Below are 19362 nucleotides of genomic sequence, written 5' to 3'. Positions count from 1 at the left end.
AAATAATGGATGGGCTGGACATGCTGAGAGGAGTTTGGATTGGTCTGCCATGTAGTATAATTCTGTCGATAACACGAACTGTTCAGTATGTGTAGATAATACTTGCTGCCGTGGCATGTTTGAAAGACATAACGTTAGTCATAGAGAACTGCAAAAGTGTTGCTACTGCTCTCAACACAATTGCTGCAAAAAAATCTGTGGAAAAAAAGTTGAACTACTTTCGGCACATGGTCAGTCTTAACTGGAGTGACTTGACACAACGGGCACAACAAGCTGTAGTTAAACAAAACGGAAACGACACAGGACGTCTAGGTTAAACTGGGGTTCCAGTCTGCCGTGAAGCGTTCATCAATGTATACTGAACAAAAATAAACGCAACAATTTCAAAGGTCTTACTGCGTTACAGTTCATAAGGAAATCAGTCAACTAAAATAAATACATTAGGTCCTAATTTATGCATTTCACATGACTGGGAATAGGAATAAGCATCTATTGGTCACAGACACCTTAAAAAAAGGTAGGGGTGATGTTCAGAAAAGCACACTATTTGGTGTGACCACCATTTGCCTTATGCAGAGCAACATCGCCTTCGCATAGAGCTGATCAGGATGTTCCTTGTGGCCTGTAGAACATTGACCCACTCCTCTTCAATGGTTGTGCGAAGTTTCTGGATATTGGCGTAACTGGAACACACATTGATCCAGAGCATCCCACACATATTCAATGGGTGACATATCTGGTGAGTATGCAGGTAATGGAAGAACTGGAACATTTTCAGCTTCCAGGAATAGTGTACAGATCCTTGGAACATGGGGCCGTGCATTATAATGCTGAAACACGAGGTGAAGGTGACGGATGCATGGCACAACAATGGGCCTCAAGAGCTCGCCACGGTATCTCAATGCCTTCAAATTGCCATCGATAAAATGTAATTGTTTCATTTTCCATAGCTTATGCTTGCTCCTACCATAACCCCACCGCCACATGGGGCACTCGCATTTACATCAGCAAACCGCTCACCCACACAATGCCTTGCACGTGGTCTGCGGTTGTGAGGCCAGTTGGACGTACTGCCAAATTCTCTAAAACGATGTTGGAGGCGGCCTATGGTACAGAAATTAACATTCAATTATTTGGCAACAGCTCTGGTGGACATTCCTGCAGTCAACATGCCAATTGCATGCTCCCGCAAAACTTTAGATATCTGTGGAATTGTGTTGTGACAAAACTGAACATTTTAGAGTGGCCTTTTATTGTTCCCAGCAAAAGGTGTGCCTGTGTAACGATCATGCGGTTTAATAAGGTTCTTGATATGCCACACCTGTCAAGTGGATGGATTATATTGGCAAAGGAGAAATGCTCATTAAAAAGGGATGCCAACAAATGTGCACAACATTTGAGAAATAAGCCTTTTGTGCATATGGAACATTTCTGGTATCTTTTATTTCAGCTCATGAAACCTGAGACCAACACTTTACATGTGTTTATATTTTTGTTTAGTGTATATAAGAGTCTAGCTACATTCTGGTATTATACATTTCTAATTTTCAGAAAGTGATTTTCATTTCAACTAAAAGCTTACTGTTAGCTAGCTAGCAACGTTAGGTTGCTGGATCGCTAGCTCATGTTATGTGTGGTAACTAGTAATATTCTTATATCATAAAGCAATTTGCATTGCTAGTTATAGCTTAATGTTAGCCAGCCAGCTAACATTGAACATAGTCTGTTAGCTTTAACTACCTGCAGATTTAAACTCGAACAATTGTTTATTTTTATTTTTTAAGTCTCCACTTTGCCAGATGACCCATCAAGTTAGCCATGTGTGTCTGTGGTTGATTACAGCCATCTATTGTATTTCATGTGTACATGTCTAGATAAGTGGCCCATCCACTTAGCAATTAGCAAGATGTGGCTGGGTGGGGGGGTTATAGCACTTCTTTCACAAGACCCAGCAATTTAGACAAGTGTGTATGGGTAAGCATCTAACAATAAAATATTTCAGAAATATTTGTATTACTACTATGCAAGTAACCATTCCACTGCACGTAATTACTCTTTCCCATTGTTCCTCAACTGCAGTGTATGTTATACCATTTTGTAGCTCGGAGTCTCTTTCATCCAATGTAAAAAACACAATTTCAAATTTTGCAACATAAGACTGAATTGAGGTGGTCGGTCAAATTGTTGTGGACTTGTCAGCATAACATTTAAATTCAACAATGTTTTGCATTGACTTACCCCGCAACCTAATACACTGACTGCCCACAAATTCTGAAACATTGTCGAGGCTAGTAATTTTTTATTTATTACAGTAGGCTACCAACAGTAACAGCATAAATACTTTAAAGTAAAATACCAAATGTCTGCATGGTCACCTGAAATTTGACTGTAGTCTACAGACCGGCTGCCTAGAAAAGGTGAGGAATTTATTGTGCAATGGCTGTGAAGATAAAATAGATTCTTATGTCTAATTATTTTTAAAATGAACATGTTTTCGCTCTTCTCACTAACGCCAAATGGCTGGATCTTGTTTTTATAAATAAGTATCTCATATCCTTTATGTGCAAAATATACTTAGGCTACTTGCAATACAAAACTTCAACCACTAGAAAATATGTACAGGGTCTATTTTGTACTCATGGAACATTTATAAAAAAAGAGGCCCCTGGCCCACTAATTATCCTGAGAACATGACATTAAGAGGGCAAGAGGACAACTCAGACCCTTCAACCACCAATCAATTAAACTAATCAAATTAGTGAAAGCAGCAGCATACTATATTCTCTGTCAAGTTTATAGAGATGGAGGCAGCCTAAGCAAGCAACAGCTGTTCAGTTGAGATCACCCATTAAAATCTTGGTTTCAGTCACACTATCACCATTCTGACCAGTCAACTTTTACACCAGGCAGTTAAGTGTAAACAACCACACGGAACTAAGTGACACCTGGTCCCAAGACATTAAAGATGGATGAATACAGGCATTAATAAATAATGTACAACAACTACCACCCGCAGCACAACAGGCTTCTAATGAGCCCTACAGGGGGAATGGTGTAGATGGCTGAGGGAAAGAGAGAAGGTAATAATGTATGAGCAGGCAGATACACACATGGGCATTAAGCATGCTGTAGGTCACAACTACTATAAAGCCATACGAGTATAAATAGTTTTTTTTACCCGTGTCCTGGTTCATGGTTCTGTCCTTGTCTGTCTCCTCTCTTCAACAAAAGCAACAACAAGATAAGGAGGAAAGAGAAGAGTGAGAAGTAAAAAGAGAGAGATAGGGTTTTGTGATTGGTCCTCCCTCACTTCTCCTTTTCTCTCCTTCACTTGGTGACTCTTCCCCTGTGTTTTTGTGTCAGGCAGCATGTCATTCTTCATCCACTTCCAACCAGTCTTGTTTTTCTTTTCACTCTGTTCTGTTCTCCTCTCCCTCACTCTGTTTTAAAGGGCAGGGATTCTTTAGCCACATGCCAGCAGTCCCACTGAGCTGTACTCTGGGGACATGACTCTTCACCCAGTCAGGGGAAAACAGACACAATGTACGCATGCACACAGAATACACACAGAACTGAGCAGAGTGATTTGGTGCATGTATGTGCCCTGATGTCGGATTGAAATAATACCCTTTTCCAAGTGGTGACATAACCTCCGCCTCTCCCCCCTGGCAGTTAGTAACATTGGCTGTTATTGGCTGTTCAGCATGCAACTCCCAGTGACCTTCAGACAAATTGGCAGATACCATGGTCAAAGACAACTGTGTGTGTGAGCGAGAGAAATCCTTTTATCGGGTTCTAGTAGAGCAGGGTATTATGACAAAAAAAACATATTGCAATAAATTTAATTTTGTTTGCACTAATAAAATCGAGAAATCATGTTTGGGGAACTGCTAGAGCTGGCTGATATAGACAAAAAGTCAGAGATAAATATAACTATTTTGCCTGATAAATTAACTGTGTATTAAAACATTTGTTACATTTGCAGCAGGGCTCTAGACATTTTTTCCAGTGCCAAGTCAGTCAACTGAGATGGTAGCCTATGATTAAAAAAAGCAAGCTATTTCATCTAACATCCAGGAAATGCATGATTGATATTTTGATGTGCAACCTGTCAAAATAGGATCCAGAATGATCCGATTTATTTTTGATTCTTCAGAGAATTTCTCGACATCTTTGTGCATATTGGAGTATAAGCTATAGTATTCACCACCTGAGGAAGTGGGAACCTGAAAAACACTTCGATTGCCAACTCGAAATATGTTGTTGCTATGTAGTCTTGTAGGCTAATTGATTAATCTACCAGTATAATGTAGACTAACGTCCTATAAAAATGTTTCAGCACTAGGCCTAGGCTACATTGGTAAGAGGAAGGCAATGTCTTCCCAGCTCTAGGTTTTAGATCCTTCGTTTTATAGTTATGAGGTAAGACAGTTGTAAGGTATTTTAAAGTAATATTCTTCTACATTAAAGGGTAGGTCTACATTTCATTCACTGAATTTACTGGGGGTATATTAAAAAGTATGGTAAAGTATAGGATAAACAAATTAAAAAGGTAGACTTGGGGCAACGGTCCAACTATGCCTCTTTCTTATAGATGTGTCATTCCGGTTAAGCACGCCGTGGCCGGTATAGCTAGTTCTTTAGCTAAACTAGCCCTTTAGCTAAGCTAGCCACTGTAGCTAGCCAGAATCTCTCCCCGTATGTGTTGACGTCATTTCACAGGATTTGTTTTTGGACAGAAGATGTAGAGATCGGTAAGAAATAGCTTCTGTAGCCAAATATCTTATATATATATAATATAATATACATTTTTTGTTATGATTTAAATGACACGCCCCTAAAGCATCGTTAAGGAGCGTTTTCAAGTGCAACGTTATCTAAAAAGCCTGCCTCAGACCACTCGTAGAACAGCGAAGTGCTTTGTTAGATGCTATATTGCCCTCCCGTGTCACTTTATACACAGAAGCTCTCCACGAAACAGTCTTGCATGGTTAATCCATCTGCGATCACTAATAACTTCAGAACAAAGTTAACTACAAATACAAAGTGGCCAATGTCTACACAATTGATACACAAAAGTGACATAAAAACATGCTCAAATGAAAACCTAGATGACTGCATTAAAATAAACAGTAGGAAGAAAGGCCAATTTCAATTATATTGAAATACATTTCATGTTCAATCAAATGAATTAGATTTTGCTACAGGCTAATTTGTCTCAATATATTTCAAATCTTAGATGCCATCGCCTGCCGTTGTGCCCTTCCCTTGAGCAAGTCACTTAACCCCCCCCACAACAACTGCTCCATAGCTGGCCAGTGTGGCTGCATGTCTTTCAGAGAGGTTGGGAGCAGAAGTCAAATTTCAGTGTGGCCTTGTGTCACTATACCACAAACACCCAACCACCTCATACTGTCTGAACATGTGAGGTCAAGTCTTAACAGCAATACTGAACCTTTGAATGTGTACTATTTAGAAATGCTGAGATGTTCACGTAGGCCAGGCCAAGCCTTGAGAAATGTCTACGGCTGCTCCAGGCCTGAACCTCATTGTTGAATGTACGGTATGTGCCAGGGAAGAAGCTGGATTGGTTGTACACAGTGCTTTCCAAACAGTGGGAACAAATTATCTTGTTGGTGGGTGGCAGCTCAGCTCATTCCTCCTGGATTGCAGCTTGAGTCTGACTGGCTCGGCCTTAATATTGTTTTGGTTAATTTAGTGATACACCAGGAAGTCTGAGGGGTTATAGAGGCTGTCAGAATGTTTTGGAAACCACATACTTAAGTCAGTTTTCAACTGAAAAATGCAAGGTGAGGTGGCATCCTAATGATCCCATAGACTGCAGGACAAACATGATGAACCGTCTGAATACAGAGTAAGGATAGGTTAACTGAATGTTTTAGTACCCTCCCTGATAAGCTCATCTTCGAGGCAAAGGTACCTTCTCAGCCCAGGTACAATGAGAAAAGTAAAGAGGCAGGCAGAGTGAAATGACTCTCCTATCTAGAACGTAGGCCTACAAGTTTATCTTGAAAGTAAAAGTCTTATTCAAATTAATAACAATGTCTGCTCATTGTTACAACCTTGGTACCTCAGTATCAGAGATAATTGGCTACTTGACAACCATTAGTGTCGCCTATGCTCTTTGAATATGGTACATGTTAATGATATTCAAATAGTGAGGTATCAATTTAAACACTGTGGACTCACACATTGGCACAAAATACAGAGGCTCTACAGAGTGTGGGTGCAGAATTCTAATTCTAATCGGTACACCGATTATGGCTGATTACACTGCACTCCACAAAGAGACTGCATGGGCAGGCTGACTACCTGTTAGGTGAGTGCAGCAAGGAGCCAAGGTAAGTTTCTAGCTAGCATTAAACTTATCTTACAAAAACAATCAATCAATCTTAATATAATCACTAGTTAAACTAGTAATATCATCAACCATGTGTAGTTATCTAGCTTGTCCTGCGTTGCATACAATCATTGAGGTGCCTGTTAATCTATCTTCGAATCACAGCCTACTTCACCAAACGGGTGATGATTTAACAAGCGCATTCGCAAAAAAAAAAAAAAAGCTATGTGTACCTAACCATAAACATCAATGCGTATATATTTTTAACCTGCATATTTAGATAATATTGCCTGCTAACATGAATTTCTTTTAACTAGGGAAATTTTGTCACTTCTCTTGTGTTCTGTGCAAGCAGAGTCAGGGTATTTGCAGCAGTTTGGGTTGCCTGGCTCATTGCGAACTTTGTGAAGACCATTTCTTCCTAACAAAGACTAATTAATTTGCCAGAATTGTACATAATTATGACATAACATTGACGGTTGTGCAATGTAACAGCTAAATTTAGACTTAGGGATTTAGACCCGTTAGATAAAATAAAGAACAGTTCCGCATTTCACTGAAAGAATAAACGTTTTGTTTTTGAAATTAGTTTCCGGATTTGACCATATTAATGACCTAAGGCTCGTATTTCTATGTGTTATTATATTATAATTAAGTCTATGATTTGATATTTGATAGAGCAGTCTGACTGAGCGGTGGTAGGCAGGAGCAGGCTCATAAGCATTCATTCAAACAGCACTTTCCTGCATTTGCCAGCAGCTCTTCACTGTGCTTCAAGCATTGCGCTGTTTATGAATTCAAACCTATCAACTCACGAGATTAGGCTGGCAATACTAAAGTGCCTATAAGAACTAGAGGTCGACCGATTAATCGGAATGGCCGATTAATTAGGGCCGATTTCAAGTTTTCATAACAATCGGAAATCTGTATTTTTGGGCATCGATTTCCGATTTATTTTTATACCTTTTATTTAACTAGGCAAGTCAGTTAAGAACACATTCTTATTTTCAATGACTGCCCAGGAACTGTGGGTTAACTGCCTTGTTCAGGGGCAGAACGACAGATTTTCACCTTGTCAGCTCAGGGGTTTCAATCTTGCAACTGCAGTTAACTAGTCCAACGCTCTAACCATTGCACTCCACGAGTAGCCTCTGTTACGCAAATTGCTAGCTAGCATTAAACGTATCTTATAAAAATAATCAATCATAATCACTAGTTATAACTACTAATCCAGTTTAGCAGGCAATATTAACCAGGTGAAATTATGTCATTTCTCGTGCGTTCATTGCACGCAGAGTCAGGGTATATGCAACAGTTTGGGCTGCCTGGCTCATTGCAAACTAATTTGCCAGAATTTTACGTAATTATGACATACATTGAAGGTTGTGCAATGTAACAAGAATATTTAGACTTAGGGATGCCATCCGTTAGATAAAATACAGAACGGTTCCGTATTTCACTGCAATAATAAACGTTTTGTTTCCGGATTCGATCATATTAATGACCAAAGGCTCGTATTTCTGTGTGTTATTAAGTTATAATTAAGTCTGATTTGATAGAGCAGTCTGACTGAGCAGCAGCAGGCCCGTAATCATTCATTCAAACTGCACTTTCGTGCATTTTGGCAGCAGCTCTTTGCAAGCACAGCGCTGTTTATGACTTCAAGCCTATCAGCCTAATGGCTGGTGTAACCAATGTGAAATGGCTAGCTAGTTAGCTGGGTGTGCGCTAATACTGTTTCAAACGTCACTCGCTTTTAGATTTGGAATAGTTATTCCCCTTGCGCTGCAAGGGCCACAGCTTTTGTGGAGCGATGGGTAACGATGCTTCGAGTGTGGCTGTTGTCTATGTGTTCCTGGTTTGAGCCCAGGTAGAGGCGAGGGGGGGATAGAAGCTATACTGTTACACTGGCAATACTATAGTGCCTATAAGAACATCCAATAGTCAAAGGTATATGAAATACAAATGGTATAGAGAGAAATCGTCCTATAAATACTATATTAACTACAACCTAAAACCTCATACCTTGGAATATTGAAGTCTCATGTTAAAAGGAACCACCAACTTTCATATGTTCTCATGTTCTGAGCAAGGAACTTAAACATGAGCTTTTTTACGTGGCACATATTACTTTCTTCTCCAACACTTTGTTTTTGCATTATTTAAACCAAATTGAACCCGTTTATTTATTTGAGACGAAATTGATTTTATTGATGTATTATATTAAGTTAAAATAAGTGTAAATTCAGTATCATTGTAATTGTCATTATTCCAAGTATCTATATAAAAATTGGCAGATTAATCGGTATCGGCTTTTTTTGGTCCTCCAATAATCGGTATTGGCGTTGAAAAATCCTAATCGGTCGACCTCTAATGTGTAAGTCACCCGAATTGATCATGGCATGTCGTCATCTAGGCCTAGAGGTGTGATGGGTGGTGCACACTGCACTTTAACTTTAGATGGCATAGAAGTTCACTTTCATCCAAAATGCCATGGTACCAATAATAGGCTAAGCCTGAGGAAGTAGGCCCTATTGCTAATTGAAGTCAAATAGCATTCAAACAGTGTGAAGGCTAGGCTACATCTTCCTTGGCCTGTTGGGGGGGGGGGGATTTCCTGTCATGGCGGGGTTCGGAAGGTGCGACCCTTGCTCCAGACTATTTCAGTTGTGGCCAAACTTCACAACAGGACGTTAGTAACAATGAGCCCCTCTCCACCCCTCATAACCAAGCATGCCTGGTGGCCTCACCAGTTTCCCCTCAGCCCTTTACTACACTGTCTGACTGAGATGACAGACCAGATAAGAAAGTACTACAGGTGGCTATTCAACTGACAGTTGAGTCAAAATCTCATACAGCAGGTCATTGCTAAGGTCAGACAGAATCAGCAGCTCATGCTGACAAATAGGCTAAATTCACCATTATCTGCATATTTTGATAGATAGGCTAAACGTATGGTTAATGTTGTGGATTGGATTGCCACAGGTATTGTTGGAATTCAAATGGATGAGGAGGAAATCCTGCCCCTGCAGAACGCATCTGGCTATTCACGCATGCTCTGGAATCACTCAAAAGGTGCTTACAGCTAGCGATAACAGGTCTCTGCTCCACAATAACAGTCTAGTGCCAGTTTTCATCCAAGAGGCAGATTTGCTGAAGATAATATCATGTTTGTTCATCTCATTACTAAATACCTACAGATAAATGGTTTGTTTGTGAGAGACTATTGTGAAAGGCTCTTAGACATATTTAATCCAGTTGTTTGTAAATAGAGTGATTGTTTAATTAAAAACTAGTAAAGAAGCCTGCTACAGTGGGAGAACTGTCTGACTGAATGGCACATCCCTGACCATGTAATGCCACCCCCTCAAGCATGTTCTTTTCCACAGGCTGCCCATGTGTCACATTGTTGAGTACAAGGTTCCAAATGTAAACTGATGGCAACACTGTCTGAAGAATAGGATGCTGCTGTTGCATTGTGCAGCTTCTCAACGTTCCTCACCACTCCACACACAAACACGTTAATCCCTGAGCCCACAAACCCTGCTGTGTTATCTGATTTGACAACCTGATCAGGTGGACCGTTGTCATCGTCAGCCTACATGAGTTGGGACTAAAAAATATATACATAACCACTAGGCTACCTGCCGCCTCGATATAAACAAGTGACTCGAGGTTTCGATTAGTTATAATGTACATTGTATCTAACGTTACAGTCAATTACTCGCGCGAAACAGTTACAATTTCCAAGTAATTGCATTGGTATTTTGTAGCGAGATTGCGCGTTACAGTACCTACATTATGAAATAAACGAGTTGTGAAAGTTTCAACCTAGCTGACGTTAGTGACTAAGTTTAGCTTCGAAACACTGGGAACTATTTTAATGCAAACCTCATATCACACAATGCAAGTTGCCAGGAAACGTAATGCTAACGTTACATGTTAAGACTGTTGTCACTTTCCAGCGGCTTAAATCTTTCTGGCTAACGTTAGCATCCTAGTTAGCTAGCTAGAAGAGAGGCAAGAGTTGGGGTTTGCAATCTAATTTAACTGTCATTATCAAAAACCACTAACGCGAATGGTCCAACGTCTAACTGCTATAAATAACGTACCTATTGGCCCCTCTTTATGTTTTGACGAACGTCTTCCATTCAAACCTTTTTCAAGGCTGCTGTTTCCTCCCTTCTTTCCCGACGCCATCTTCGCCCACTGTTTCCGCAGCGCCTCCTCAAGTATTCTAGTCATACCTGTAAAAAAAGCCACACCCACAAACAAAACTGCAGCCAGTCAGCGCTGGTAATGCATTCCTTGAGCCTATTGAAGTGCTCCAGTTCGACAAACGCCACCCCTCTTAGCTGCGTTGCAGTATCCGAAAGCTTTCCCCAGATAATCATCTGTGGTAAACAAAGTACAGTACTGTCTGTCAGTAGGCTTCCTTTCACAGGGAGGTAAACCTTAATGTATAGACGGTTTAATAGCTGATCTACAAGCTACAACATCGTCAGTGGTGGTTGCTGAGGGGAGGACGGCTCATAATAACGGTTGGAATGGAGCAAATGGAATGGCATCAAACCATGTGTTTAATGTATATGATACCATTCCACTGATTCCACTCCAGCCATTCCCACAAGCTCGTCCTCCCCAATTAAGTTGCCACCAACCTCCTGTGCTAGAGGCCTATCACGAGCTTGGTGTAATGGTAAGAATGGTAAGGTTGACAAGGATCCAGATTCAAGTCACAGTTGTGCTACCCCACAATTGTGTCAGAAATGGGATAACGCTTCCTAGACTCCAAGCGAGTCACATCGGTATGGGTGCGAGGGACATATGACACATACATACATTTCATGAAGCTAAAATGCTAAATATGTCAACATGAAAGCATAAGGCAATCAGTTTTATAATTTTATTTACTAAGCACAATTCAGGCCTTGAATTATGGAGATTGGAGGGAAAAAAACATTTGGCCAATGCATACACAAAAGCATAGAAAATACAAACATGCAGAAAAAATATATATTTTATGAATATAAAGTGTTTAGGTATTGGCATTTGTAATGAAAGGCTAAATTGAAAGCAAAATTCCCTCTGACATTGTAGGTTACTGCCTTTTTGGTCCACTAAGAAATTAGATTCAAATATAGGCAAAGGCTGCAAGGAAAACGCAGGTCACCTCTATAAATTCAAACATAAGTGTGTGTGTGTGTGTGGGGGGGGGGCAGTTTTGAAGAAAATTCATATCAAAACCCTCACCACAACTCTGTTCTATTAAATTACTCTTCTCCCGCCCTCTCTTCCTCCCCCCTCTCATTCAAGGCTTCTCCAGTTGGATTTCCTCCTCCTCCATAATCATGTTTCCCACATCTTGGTAGGGGCCCTGCACCAGAGAGCGCTGGATCTGATCATATGTGGAGCAGCATTCCTCCAGATTTAGACCCTGGATATGGATTGAGGTAAGGGAGGTCATGATAGGTTGACTTCCTCTTCCCTTCTTCTAGAACTTGTTTGATTGACTGAAGAATGGTGAAAACAGTGACTATGACAGAAAGACAGAGAGAGGATCTGATTCAAGTCCCACCTCATAGATATTCTCCTCTTCCTCTTTGACCCTTTTCTTCTTCAGTTGGTTGAGTTTCTTCGTCTTGAAAAGGAGAGGATGACATCATAATATATCGTAAATTTCTTGGCCAATGGTGTGAAAAAGCCCATTGTCGTCATACAGTAAGATTACCATACATACTAGTCCTTTTGGTTAAAGCAGTTTTCAAATGACAAAATTCACTATTGGAATGAGAGCAAATTAGGAATATTAGATCTAGTAGCCTAGCATCAGCAGTAGGAAAGGTGGCCTGCTTGGCTCTCTGACCTTACAGAGCATCATGGTACCATGCAGAAGCACTGCCACCATCAGTAACATTGCCTCAGCAGTCAGGATGCTGTTCTTGGTGCTTTCACTGATGTCCAGAATCTTCACCATCGGCCCTGAGCAGGGGGAGAGGGGTCGTATAAAGGTCATCAGAGTAGAACTCACCTGCTGCTCTTTCATGGGAGAGATGCAGGCTAGATGTGAATGAAAGAGAGATAGTATGTGGACAGGGTACCATGCATCAGATTGCAGCAAGACAGAGGAGAATAGTTTGAGGTAAATTATACAAAACAGCCAGTGTATGTTTAGCGGTGCAATTATTTAAAAAAAAGAAACAATGCTCCGTATGTCACACAATTTCCCAGGAAAACCTATAAACAAAACATTTCTTTAACATTTCAACATTGGTCATTTGAATTAAATCAGAGGGATTACTACACAATGTAGCCATTCACTGGTGGCTTAAGTCTGGGTGCTTTAGGTGGATTGCAATCTGGTCTGATCTGTGTGCACTACCAGGACCCAACTTTTAGGTTAGCAGGTTGTAATGAGACCATCACAGATGATTTACTGTGATCCACAGGGAACAGATACTGCCATTCATGGTGAATTCTACTGGACTGGGCAGTGGTTAACTGGATTTGTGGATTACAAAGCATTCTGCATTTCTTAGCTGGTTTGACCCCACCACCCAGACACCCACATGTACAGACACACACATAATAGAAATACTGTACAACAAAGTACTGAGAGTGCAGACCAGACTAAAGCTTTTGAGGGTTACACACACACACAAGACCTGAAGGAAGGTGACATGGGTGCTTACTGTGAGGGCTTCACACACACACACACACACACTCACTGTAGACCTGCAGGAAGGTGCCGTGGGTGTACACAGAGTGCTGCAGGGCGCTGTGGTTGAGAAAACACTGGTACAACCCTGAGTCGTTCAGACGGGCCTCCCTCAGGATGAGTGTGTGACACATGACCCCTGCCGCAGTCAGGTTCCCCCCATCCACTGTCACATGGTTGTCTCTCTGGTCCACTCCCTGCGGGGCAGACGTGCCGTTGACCGTCTGGATGCTGATGAACCAGGTGGTTTCCACGGCTCCCCTTGTGGCTGAGAAGCAGCAGCGCAGGTGGGCGGTGTGAGAGAGCTGCACCCTCAGAGAGGGCCTGTCTGGCTCCAGAGTAAGCTGGATACGGCTGAGGTCAACGTGGACACCTACTAGAAGGCAGAGCAGCAGGAGTAGGATGAGGTTGACCCATAAGACACTGATCAAAGGTCAGTTATTGACAGCATATCTGTCCAACAATTGGCCCAAAACACTGATGATAAAAAGAAACTGGAGACTAAAAACGCCACACAATCCAGAGTGCTGTAATATTATGTCTCTTAACATCTCTTGCTATTTAGAGTTATAAGTGTTTGGTATAGATTCTAGTGTGTGATGATTGTGGACTACAGGAAAAGGAGGACCGAGCACACCCCCATTCTCATCGATGGGGGCTGTATCGGAGCAGGTTGAGAGCTTCAAGTTCCTTGGTGTCCACCAACAAACTAACATGGTCCTAGCACACCAAGACAGTTGTGAAGAGGGCACAACAAAACCTATTTCCCCTCAGGAGACTGAAAAGATTTGGCATGGCTCCTCAGATCCTCAAAAAGGTTCTACAGCTGCACCATCGAGAGCATCCTGACTGGTTCCATCACTGCCTGGTATGGTAACTGCTCGGCCTCCGACTGCAAGGCACTACAGAGTGTAGTGTGTACGGCTCAGTACATCACTGGGGCCAAGCTTCCTGCCATCCAGGGATTATAGGCCCTAAAGATTGTCAAAGACTCCAGCCACCCTAGTCATAGACTGTTCTCTCTGCTACCGCACCTCAAGCAAGCAGTATTGGAGCAAGTCTAGGTCCAAGAGGCTTCTAGACAGCTTCTACCCCCAAGTCATAAGACTACTGAACATCTAATCAAATGGCTACCCAGACTATTGCATTGCCCCCCCCCCCTACACTACTGCTACTCTGTTATTATCTATGCAGAAGTCACTTTAATAACTCTACCTACATGTATATATTACCTCAATTACCTCGACTAACCGGTGCCCCCATACATTGACTCTGTACCGGTACCCCCTGTAAATACCCTCGCTATTGTTATTTTACTGCTGCTCTTGAATTATTTGTTACTTTTATTTCTTATTTTTCTATCGGTATTTTTCTTAACTGCGTTGTTGGTTAAGGGCTTGTAAGTAAGCATTTCATTGTTGTAGTCCGTGCATGTGACAAATAAAATGTGATTTGATTGCACAACCATCTGCTCTGGTTGGAGATACGGTTCATTAGAGCAGAACAGATACATTACTCACAGCTAAATAATCTCATGTTCCAAGGGATAAAATGGGGGGAAATTGTTTTAAATGTTGCAATGCATGGTTTAAAGGATGTTGAACCTATTCATATTAATTCACACAAACGGCATAGATTTACACTTCGGTCTCATCTTCATCCTCCACCTGTAATGTAACTTCTCAAATAAAGGTGAATATGCACTAAAAGACTAACTACCCAGCATTGTTTATCAGCATATCCTAGCAGCCCCTTACTCACCAGCCCAGAAGCAGAGGAACAAGAATGTCACGGCCACCATCTTCTTCACTGTTTTATATTGGTTGCCAGTCGTTGCAGAAAATAAAAGGCCTTTTATAAAAAAAGTATTTTGGTCCAATGTTATTTTGAGTGTTGTGCCTTTCAACAGAGCTATACACTTCTACCCAGTTGTCTTGTGAATAAACCTTCCTTCCTCTTTTATTGGTCTCTCGGTGTCAGGATATGCTTAAGTGACTGCAGTGTTCTTGAACTCAAAACAGTAAAAGACCCAAAAAATGTTAGTTTTTTACCCCCATTTATTTAAAAAAAAAAATACAATTAAAAAAAACGTACCTAATTTCTTCTGAAGTATACAATTAAAAACTCTTACACAATGAAATCAAAGCCAAAATACACAGTATAGATCTTGCATATTCATTTGTTTATAGATATACATGTGGCGGATGCATGTGCGACAGACCAGACCCTATTCTATACAAAGCGCTGGCTAGCTGGAGCAAACATGGCGCTGGTCAAACCTTGTGGTCGCTGAGGTGAACACACACAATACACTTTGTAACATACATACTGAGATAGCATAGTTACAGGGGACACTGCAGGACTTACACAGCCACCCTACAGTCAATCCACCACAAACCACCTATCTGAAACCTTGGATTACCTAGAAGTAAGGCCAGGGGGGTTTCCGGACCATGTGACCTGACTAGGAAAACCTCCTGGCCAGACCTAGAATGCATGCTGCTTTAGAGATTGCAAGAAAGGCATTTCACTGTAATTGTACATTAAACAGGAGACTTGATGTTGGTCACCCAACTCTTTCTACGTTCATTTCATGGTTCTTCTACCTTAACAGCCAAACATCTCCCCAACCAACAGTGTTTGTTTACTAAAGAGCCCTTTGGGGAAAAGCTTGATCGTCAGAACAAGGCACCCTTCTCTATAAAAACATATAAAACTAGACCACTATGTATTTGTAAATAGGATACATGAGGGGATGCAAAGGGAAGACAGAGAGAGAGGATTGTAAGCACACGTTTGCCAAGTACTACAGTGGCAGTGGAGGTATTAACCTAAGCTGGTATAACAGGATTTAACCTGCTCATTACTGTGCTTCAATGGTGAAAAAGCCCAAGTTAGAGATAATCTCTTTAACCTCATCTTGTTGCCATCTAGTATTGTATAATACAAGTGAGTTGTCTCACATATGGGGTCTCTGAGCAAACAAAAGCTATCCAAGTCTCTTCCTCTTTCTCCCATTGTTGCCAAATTAGTACATAATTACATATGTTCCTCTCAACAAAACATCACCAAAAACAAAACCTTCCGACCCATTTAAGCAAATGAAACAGAAATAAAATGATGAGAGTAGTAAGGAAGTAAGGACTACATTTCTACGACTTCTAGAAGGAAGACAGGATGAAGGAGAGATGGAGACTATTATTGTGGACTTGGTGATGAAGAGGGGAACACGAGAAAATAAAGGGGTGGGGGGTGAAAGAAAAAAAGGCAATGAAGTTTCAACACAACTTGTAACTACGCCCTCTGCTTCTTAGAGGAACTATCAATAACATTTGCATAATTACATATTTGGGGGAGGGTGTAAGGGAACGGTTGCTATGGCCACAACGAGAATGCATAATTCAAAAGTGATCGTGAACGATAACTGTCATTCCAACACTGGTGAGAGTGACGACTAGTCGCGCCTGCAATTCCTGCATCCGAACTCCCCAGACCCGCTTCTCTTCATTCCAGAAGTGGTCTATCGAAACAGTAGCTTAAATCAGTAATGATGAGTCTCATCTCAGTATCCTTCTGTATCTTACTGTACTGTACCGCCACCCCATGCTGTCCCTAAACGTGGTGCAGTCAATATCAAAGTGACGCTAGGTGAGTCATGTCTATAACAACACAGTGCAGCCCTGCTCACACATGGTAGTAATGAAGAGAGGATTTGAACGGCAGTGTGATTGTGAAGTGTCCAGTTAAATCTTGTTCATTAGTCTGGGGCAGCAGCATGGATGGATGTATCACAATACAGTCTTCATACAAGCTTAGATATCATTATCTCTCCTCTACGTTTCTACCCACTGTGTTGTTTTCTCTACATGTGACGCTGGAGTTTGGATGCAGGAGAAGCAGAGAGCCACGGCTGCTTACTGTAGGCATCACTCTCCAATCAGCATGAAGTGACTTTCTCCTATAGTAGTAAGCAGTGGGACAGTATAAACAGCTCATATGAGGATCTACAGGTACATGGGTCTCTCTTTGGTCCCGTTTCCCAGTTAACAGTTCAATGCCACTAGTCTAAATCATCAAAATAATAACAATAATTACAATCAACTCCTGAAGAAAAATATGCACAAAAATGGTATTGCTACCATTAAAGAATATAACCTTTGTATCGGACGAAAAACGTATCATACAGCATATAATACTGTGTGTCCCTCCTTTCTTTATGGAGAAGCTACTAGCCCTATAGTCAGGAAGTCGACTCCAGTCACATCACACACGTGATGACCGTTCTCCTGTGTGACCATTGTTACTGCACTGGGCTCCCACGCAATGTGAGTATCAGAGCATGTATGGGTCTGACTGATTGTGTCTATAACTGATTCTTTATTTTATTATATAGATTTTTTTTAAACCTTTTTTTCTCCCCAATTTCATGGTATCCAATTGGTAGTTTACAATCTTGTCTCATCGCTGCAAATCCCGTATGGACTTGGGAGAGGTGAAGGTCGAGATCCGTGCATCCTCCAAAACACAACCCAGCCAAGGCACACTGCTTCTTGACACAATGCCCATTTAACCCAGAAACCAGCCGCACCAATGCATCGGAGGAAACACTGTACACCCGACGACCGTGTCAGCGAGCATTGCGCCCAGCCCGCAACAGGAGACGCTAGTGCGTGATGGGACAAGGACATCGATGCCAGCCAAACCCTCTCCTAACCCGAACGACGCTGGGCCAATTGTGTGCCGCCCCATGGGTCTCCCTGTGGCTGCCGGCTGCGACAGAACCTGGACTCGAACCCAGATTCCCAGATTAGACCACTGCACCACTCGGGAGGCCCCTATAACTGATTCCACAGCACATTGAACACATAACTTCAAGTCTTCTCTCTACATCTACCTCCATCACCATCTAATACGCTGCTAATCAAGTTGGTCTTCCAGGGAAAACCCCTTCTGCCTCCTCTCCGCCCTTACTCCTCTCTTCCTTACTGTGTCCCTCCATCTCTAATGTCCATCCCATCTCTGTGTATCTGTCCATCCCTCTATCACCCGGCCCAGCACAGTAGCAGGGTCCAAAGGAGAGGCGGCTGAAGTCAAAAGCAGTACACACACTGTCTATATCCCTAACAACATGATCAATTCAAATACTACTGGATGAATGTTTGGGCCATAATTACAGTTCTAATAGGACTCTATTACAGTAACTTCAGAAGGCCATTTTGCTTCTACAACACAAACATACACGCAGACCTTCTCAACAATTGGTGTAAAATGTTAAAATGTTAAAATGTATGCCTGCATGACTAAGTCGCTTTGGATAAAAGCGTCTGCTAAATGGCATATATTATATATTATCAAAATAATAGTAATAAATATTTGCAAATTCAATGTTGGGAATTCAGTGTGGTTGGTCACTTGAATTGGATTATACTAACTTAAAGGTGCATCTCTACTGTACTTTGGCATGTACTGGATATAGGGGCCTACTAAATGTTCAGTAAAATGTCTATGTTTGGAAAGTTTCCCCAAAAATCCCAGGTTTTTCAGAAATCTCCGGTTGAACGACTCCCAGAATTCCTCCTTATTCCCTCCTGAATCCAGGAATCTTCCAACCAGGATTTGGAGAAAACTTGTGAATTTTGGAAAAGTTACCAGAATTTCACAACTCTGAGCATGTTCCTGTCTTGTTCTACAGCTCTACATCGCCCCCTATAGGGCTGACACTAGTATCTCTCTCTACATGCATACATGGGGGTTTATTATACAGTCCAAACCCCTACAGTTGGCAATGATAGATATATTTACTGAACATGCACTGGGGGAAGTATATGTTGTGTGTGTGTGTTTGTGTTGCAGAAGCTCACAATCAATAAGTCCAGGCAGCATCTCTCTCACAGCAAACTACTGCTCCAATCTTTGGCACCTGTTTGCAAAACTCCCATCTCTCACACACTCACTCACTTGCACATACGAGCATGTTCACAAACACGCAAAAACACACACACCTCAAACACACCCCTCCCACATTGCATTACTCAACTACTTTGCGTAAAGCCGTCCTCCTCCGCCTTGCAAGGGCCTCACGGTTGGCTGTGATCCCCTGGAAATTTTTAACAAGGGCTCAGGCATGGCAGTGGAGCACAGAGTGTTTAGTAAATAGGAAATTCCAGGACGCATTCATCAATCCTCCAAAAGCAACTCGAGCACTCCAATCCAGCACTTACAGTGATCTGAGGAAGACCAAGAGATGACAAGGTTAAAGGAAAGAGTTGGTGAGATTAGACAA

At 41.6% G+C, this 19362-nt stretch overlaps 2 protein-coding genes across 4 annotated transcripts in view; both read right to left on the bottom strand.

Annotated features, from left to right (window-relative positions):
• Positions 1 to 10600, bottom strand: part of LOC109906657 (hormone-sensitive lipase) — a 45087-nt gene extending 34487 nt beyond the window's left edge. Inside the window, exon 1 of one of the 2 annotated variants that reach the window (XM_031786713.1) lies at positions 10474 to 10600. In XM_031786713.1, the coding sequence (XP_031642573.1) occupies positions 10474 to 10561 (88 nt within the window). In that variant the 5' untranslated portion in view covers positions 10562 to 10600. Of the gene's footprint in view, positions 1 to 3178; positions 3567 to 10473 lie in introns of those variants that run through there. The other variant, XM_031786716.1, reaches the window with a different exon arrangement.
• A 653-nt stretch (positions 10601 to 11253) lies between these two features.
• LOC109906628 (B-cell antigen receptor complex-associated protein alpha chain-like) lies at positions 11254 to 19306 on the bottom strand. Of its 2 annotated transcripts, none has more exons than XM_020504439.2 (5): positions 14841 to 19306; positions 13090 to 13455; positions 12228 to 12343; positions 11940 to 12002; positions 11254 to 11798 (listed from the first exon to the last, which is right to left on the bottom strand). In XM_020504439.2, exons 1-5 carry the CDS (start codon positions 14878 to 14880, stop codon positions 11673 to 11675), a joined length of 711 nt encoding a protein of 236 aa, XP_020360028.1. In that variant the 5' UTR covers positions 14881 to 19306; the 3' UTR covers positions 11254 to 11672. The 2 variants fall into 2 exon arrangements, with proteins under 2 accessions (XP_020360028.1, XP_020360035.1); XM_020504446.2 differs by having other exon boundaries at positions 13090 to 13452.
• Positions 19307 to 19362: the final 56 nt, after the last annotated feature.

This window comes from Oncorhynchus kisutch, linkage group LG2 (genome assembly GCF_002021735.2).
Source record: "Oncorhynchus kisutch isolate 150728-3 linkage group LG2, Okis_V2, whole genome shotgun sequence".
Lineage (NCBI taxonomy): Eukaryota > Metazoa > Chordata > Actinopteri > Salmoniformes > Salmonidae > Oncorhynchus > Oncorhynchus kisutch.
This window is presented reverse-complemented; position numbering and strand designations above follow the sequence as displayed.

Bases quoted from the DNA above. Each gene is read 5' to 3' on its own strand.
- LOC109906628 (XM_020504439.2), bottom strand. From the start codon at position 14,880: ATGGTGGCCGTGACATTCTTGTTCCTCTGCTTCTGGGCTG. The intron at 12,344-13,089 runs GTGAGTGTGTGT...CCCCCTGCTCAG, and splicing joins CACCTTCCTGCAGGTCTACA to GGCCGATGGTGAAGATTCTG. The intron at 11,799-11,939 runs GTGGGACTTGAA...ATCCATATCCAG, and splicing joins AAGAGGAGAATATCTATGAG to GGTCTAAATCTGGAGGAATG.